The sequence below is a fragment of the Nestor notabilis genome, unplaced genomic scaffold (assembly GCF_000696875.1).
Source record: "Nestor notabilis isolate BGI_N333 unplaced genomic scaffold, ASM69687v1 scaffold10997, whole genome shotgun sequence".
Lineage (NCBI taxonomy): Eukaryota > Metazoa > Chordata > Aves > Psittaciformes > Psittacidae > Nestor > Nestor notabilis.
The window spans coordinates 23,150-29,149 of record NW_009936931.1 but is presented as its reverse complement, the minus strand read 5'-3'; the positions used below and the strand labels follow the sequence as shown (position 1 = coordinate 29,149).

Below are 6,000 nucleotides of genomic sequence, written 5' to 3'. Positions count from 1 at the left end.
AGGGCTTGTTTTGACACTTCAGCATCGTTTGGGGGAGAAGTAAGCAGCCCTCCATCCGGTTTGTGTCTTCTTTAGAAGGCTGACTTTCCGCTTGAGCGAATTGGTCAGTAACATACCTATGTAGGAATTATCCCCTGACAACTCATTTTGCCAAAGTTATTTCTGGAACTAAAAGCCTGGTAATTCGAGTAGTCACTTTAATAGTCTTATCTGTGATGTTCGAAGCTTTTATGTGTAGTTACTAACTTGCTGTATGAAACTTCTTGCAGCGTTTTTGAAGTCTAGTCGAGCTTTTTAAACAGAAAGTTGATGCTGCAGCGTTTGAGCAGATTTCCTTTTACAAAGGCTCTTCTTAATTGATGCTCAAGGTATTTGTTTTCTTTTGGCAGTATTTGTGGATGACAGGAAGGCCTTTGTCGTAAAAGCTGATAGCAAGATATGGCTCACTTTCCTTCTGGGTAAGTAGAAGAAATACATTGGTGTGGGGGGGGATACTGTGCTTTTTACCTTTCTTACTCTGGAACTGTAGACTGTGTCAAAGTGTATTTGGAAATACAACTTTGAAAACCAAAAAATGCATCAGTTATGTTGAAAAGGGACAGAAAACTTCCTGCCTGGTAACTTTTGTGAAACTGTTATTGTAGCAGTTGGTCTGGTATCGGAAGATTTGTAGGAAAGTAATTGTCCAGGTATTTGTGGATCTCTTCTATCAAGTCGTTAATTTCTAGGATTTAAAAAAATAAAAAAGGCAACAACTCTTATTAAGTAATGCGATCAACACAGCTTGTTTTGGGAGGGCTATGGGTGGGAGAACATAGAATGGTAGGGGGTTGTAAATTCAGCTGTTGTTATTTCGGTGTGAATAATAAATCTGCTAATAGCCAGAGTCTTGGTTAAAGCACCAGAATATTTGCAAAGTTAAATAAGAAATGCATTCCTAAAATTCATAAATGTTGAATAATAGCATATTTGTCAGATGTGCAATTCGATATACTCTGAAAGCTATTCTATTGAAAGACTGTCAGGGTATTCCAAAGATGCTGGTACTGTTAATCACACCACCAGTAGTCCTTGTTGCCAAAGGGAGTTTCTTCAGTTTGATGAATTACATTGCAAAGCAGTAACAGGGAAACAACCCTCGGCTTACAAACTAATTGATGATTAAGCTGTTCCTGAATTGCTTTGCTTACCTTTGTTTATTCAGTGTTTCCAACGTTAGTAGTTAACTTAAATGATTCAGAAGCGTTAAACTGATGGTCAGAATTGAAAAATGCTTTCCTGTGATTGAAATCAAGGATTTTAAAAACAAAGGCTCCCACAGTTGGAGATGGTTTTGTTGCAGAGTGTGGAATGTTTTTTTTCTCTTAAGAATTATCTCTGATTTACATGTAGCAATAAAGTTGTCAGATTTTCAAGGACATTCTTATACAACACTTTATTATGTTGTTGGTTTGGGGTTTGGTTTTTTTTTGTAGTGACTACTGAATTGAGGCCTTATTCTTGAAGACATCCTTTCTAGATTCTACGGAATCTTGCAGTGAAACATCTTGACTAAGCTGCAAAAGTAGTCGATGCTTGCACGTTCCTCATTGTTCCCTCATACAGTACTGCTGTATTCCTACCTAGTCACTAGCAAAGCATTAATCAGTTTCTAGTATGTTTCACATCCTGTTATTTTACAGTATCTCAGCATTTGTTGTTCTCTTGGTAAATGAGTTCTATATATTACGGCTTCATTATTCAGTATTTAATTTCCAGAGTTAGAATGCTTTTAATATGCCATTCATATTACTTTTGTTAGAACAGAACACAGGCGAAAATAGGAAATCTGAAGAGATAAACTACCAGATTTTACATAATAGCCCTAGTCTGCAAAATTCTGATCATACACTTTGCTTTTAGGGATTCTGAGGTTGGGTGAGAAAATGGCATCTGCAAATTCAAGCGTGTAGTAGCTGTTTAAGTCTCTGTAGCAGTAGGACTCTGGCATTCCTCTCCTTCATTCCCTCCCCACTAAGGGTATTAGTAAGATTGAAGGATGGTAATTTAAGAGAGCTGATCTGCATGTTTTCCATCAGAATCTAGCTTAATGTAAGCCTGGATGCAGTCTGTTTGAAAATGCTGATTTGGGCTCATAGTGGAAGTCTATGAATTAAGCGCATTGTCTCTTGAAATGTGAGTAATTACATGAATTGCTATGTGATTATAATAGGTCTTGGGTTTATGCTTATAATAGAGTGATATTGTGAAGTTTTATACAAATGTATGTGAAATCCTCCAAAATAATTGTGAGTGTATTGACACTTAATGCATTGACTTCAAATAAAACATTTACTGAAGGGAAGAATCGGATTTAAGTATATTGTTTTCTCTGTGAAACAAGTGGTACGTTTGAATCTGAACTGTAATTTCCATATTAATAGATCCGTTATTTGCAACAATAAAATGCTGCGTATTTGGCTTATTTGGAACTACATGAATCTGAGATCATGAACAGTACTGGCAGTTAATGTGCATTTATTTTGACTTTGGTGTGTATTCTTACCTAACATGTAATCTGTCCTCAGATGGACATTTTTTTATAGTTGGGGTATGTGTATGTATAAATGTATTTCAGCAGCTAATCTGATGGGGAATCTTAGAAATGTTGCTGAGAAATTAAATAATGCCTTGTGCAAATATGTGACTCAGTAAGTGCTAAGAAAGGTATGGATGCCTCTGTTTCTTCCCATACAATTACTGCAAAGCATGTTTGTTTATGGAATATGGTTTGCTGTGTGGCTGATACAGCTAAATGGGCTTACCTCAAATTCCAGATCATATCTGTATCTGCTTTTCTGAAAAAGGAATTTGCAGCCCTCCGTGAGAACTAAGGGAAATGTCCTTGGTATTAAAAAAGAAAAAGAATCCAAACTCCTGAAACTTTCCTAAGACATTAATTTCCACTTAATGTGAACTAAGCTTATCCTTTTGTGATGTTTTTTATTTGTTCTAGAAAGCATATGTAAAAATGTAAATTTCTAAGCGAATGTTTGTGGTATTCATTTTCTAACTGAAATCCAGGCTTCTCCTTGAGAAAACTGCTTTGGTGGCCAAAGTGGAGCTGAAAGACTCTTAAGGAAGTTTCAGTGTAGTATTGTCCAACCTCAGCTACTATACGAAGCATGTAACTTGAGGGAAACATTAAATTGTACAGGCAGGTAGTTCAGAGTTTGGTTTTTTCCCCCTTAGGTAATTCTGGGGTGTTTTCCTTCCTCTTCTCCCCTCATCTTGCCCAGTGTCACTTCACACATCTTCGTATACAAAACTTGAATGCTAAAATTGAGGTTCATAATGTATCAGACTGCATTTATGACCTGTGTTGACAATGATAACAAGTACCGCCAGCAGCAGCATCGTGGTGACAATAAGTACTATCAGCAGTAGCACTTCGGGCTCCCTGTTGCAGGAATAAGTGGTTTGGGGATATACATTGGCACATGAAGCATACATTCAGTCCACTCCTCTTCCACATAAATTCAATGGGTTTGCAGAGTTTTTCTTTCTCTTGTCCCTGCTGCTTTCCAGAAACAGACGACCATATGCAAATACCATGCAGTCTGAACACACATCTGTGTTCACTAACTCTCTGACTATACTCTGAACCAGTGTGCAGGCAGCTGATGTATGTTTTACCTCTGTGCAAGCACCTTGACCCATCCCCTGTCGTCTGGGTGGCTGATGCTGTGCCAGCTGATGTATGTTTTACCTCTGTGCAAGCACCTTGACCCATCCCCTGTCGTCTGGGTGGCTGACGCTATGTGTGCTGATCAGCACCCTGGAGAGGGACGTGGTGCTCAGCACCTTTCTGGCTCCTGCTGGGTGTAAGGATGGTTGTCACCTCCAATTTCTCTCTGCTCCATGTAACCTGTGTGAATAAGAGGGCTCTTCATTAACCATAGAGGTTCTCTTGGACTGAAGGCAACCCGTCTAACCGACCTTTCTATGACACATAGCCGCTGTGTGCCTAGAGAGCAACCAGGACGCCTTCAGTATAGAAAGAGCAGTGCGGTCCTTCTCCATGCCTGCCCTTTATAGAATCACAGACTGGTTTGGGTTGGAAAGGACCTTAAAGCCCCATCTAGTTCCAACCCCCTGCCATGGGCCTGGACACCTTCCCCTAGAGCAGATTGCTCCAAAGCCCCTGTGTCCAATGTGGCCTTGAACACTGCCAGGGATGGGGCAGCCACAGCTCCTCTGGGCACCCTGTGCCAGCACCTCAGCACCCTCACAGGGGAGAAGTTTTTCTTAATGTCTAATGTAAATCTCCCCTCTGTCAGTATAAAGCTATTTCCCCTTGTCCTGTCATTACCTGCCCTTGTAGAAAGTCCTTCTCCAGATTTCCTGTAGGACGTTTTTAGGTATTGGGAGACTGTTACCAGGTCTCCCCGATGCCTTCTCTAGGCTGAACCAGCCCCGCTCTCTCAGCTTGTCACTAGAGCAGAGCTGCTCCAGCCCTTGGAGCACGTTTGTGGCCTGCACTGGACTTGCTCAAGCAGGTCTGCATCCGTTTTGTGTTGAGGGTTGCAATATTCATGCTGGCTTTACTTCCATGGTGAGCTCTGGATGTGTTGTGAACGCTGCCTGAGTGAAATTGAGTGGCTTCTGTTCTCTGTGCATCTTGTCATGCTCAAGAAAGAGACCTAAACTGTTTAGCCACCACTTTATCATCATTTGTCTTTCCTGTTTGTCCCTCAGACTGCCTTCCTTGTTCTGTATGTGTGTGACAACAGCATAGTCAGTCTCCAAATGGATAAATGGAATGTAACTCCATGCAGAGCCTACCTTTTTTAGCAATTACAGTCTCAATTAAGTTTGTGTTGGTTGTTGTGGTCTGTTTGCATCTCTCAAATTTACAGGACAGTTGTCTCTGTAAATTAAGCTTTTGTGAGCTCATTAGGAAAGAAAACTACGAACATGACAAACAAGGGCTCAGTCTGCTCTGTGCAGAGTAGTCCAATTTGGGAATTCACTGATTTGCTGCTTAAGGTGCGTTGTTTCTAACTCGCGCTTTCTCTGATGTGCAATTTGTAACTGCTGACTTGCTCACCTATGAGCAAACCAGTTATCTAGCTGATGATGGGAGAGCTCATCCTTCCTCTTCCATCATGGTGCAGAGGGGGGGGGTCTCCTGTATCACACGGGGAAGCACAAAAACCTCAACAATCTAGCTGATGCTGGATCTGCTTTAAAAACTTTTTGGGTAAGCTGATGTAGTTATCTCTTCCAGCTTTGAAGTCTGGTCTGTACCACTTCTGTGAGTGAAGAGATTCTAAAGAAACTTCCAGGCAATCAATATGTGAGCATTATGGCTGCAGGAGACAGCAAGCTGAAGGTGGTGATGGCTGCATAATGACCGTCAGCCCTCTCTGGCCACCAAGCCCTGCCTGCGTGTTGCCCCTGCTTTGACTTAACAGCGCTGCTGCTAGCATACATCAGGCCTTGGTGTGAGCTGTGTGTTAGCTAAAATCTGAGCAGGAGCTGAGTGAACACTCACTGTAGGGACTTCAGAGTGTTAAAAATACTTATGTTTGTTATTTGAAAAATGCTTATAATTCAGTTTTGTTATTGGTAGCTGGAAGGGGTGTAGTAGATTCTGATGGATCAACTTGAGTGATGCAGGATACAGGTGGAAGCATTACCTGTTGCTGAATACCATCAGCATAATAGAGATTTTTCAAAGAGCTGGCCATGAACGGTAATTCAAACGTTCCTATTCTTCTCTTCCTCTGGAGGCTGAGTACCTTCTGTGCATCTCTGAAGTAATACTGTAATTACTTTAATGAACACGATACCATGTTCAGTTATTTAAATATTTGAGTAACTTGGCACCTTTTGTTTCCTTTACAGCTGCTTTTGCAGGAGTCCTACATTGGTAAGGTTAAATTTATTGCTTGAGAGTAATGTGGTATTTTAAAATAACTAAAATATCATTTTGGCTCGTATTTATGCAAGCTTTTG

The 6,000-nt window shown here is 40.7% G+C and overlaps 1 protein-coding gene across 1 annotated transcript in view; it reads left to right on the top strand.

Annotated features, from left to right (window-relative positions):
- Positions 1-389: 389 nt before the first annotated feature.
- DPY19L1 (dpy-19-like 1 (C. elegans)) overlaps positions 390-6,000 on the top strand; it is a gene marked incomplete at both ends in the record, with an annotated part of 28,121 nt that continues 22,510 nt past the window's right edge. Inside the window, 2 exons of the mRNA XM_010018585.1 lie at positions 390-458; positions 5,890-5,914. Coding sequence (XP_010016887.1) covers positions 390-458; positions 5,890-5,914 — 94 coding nt within the window. The remainder of the gene's footprint in view (positions 459-5,889; positions 5,915-6,000) is intronic.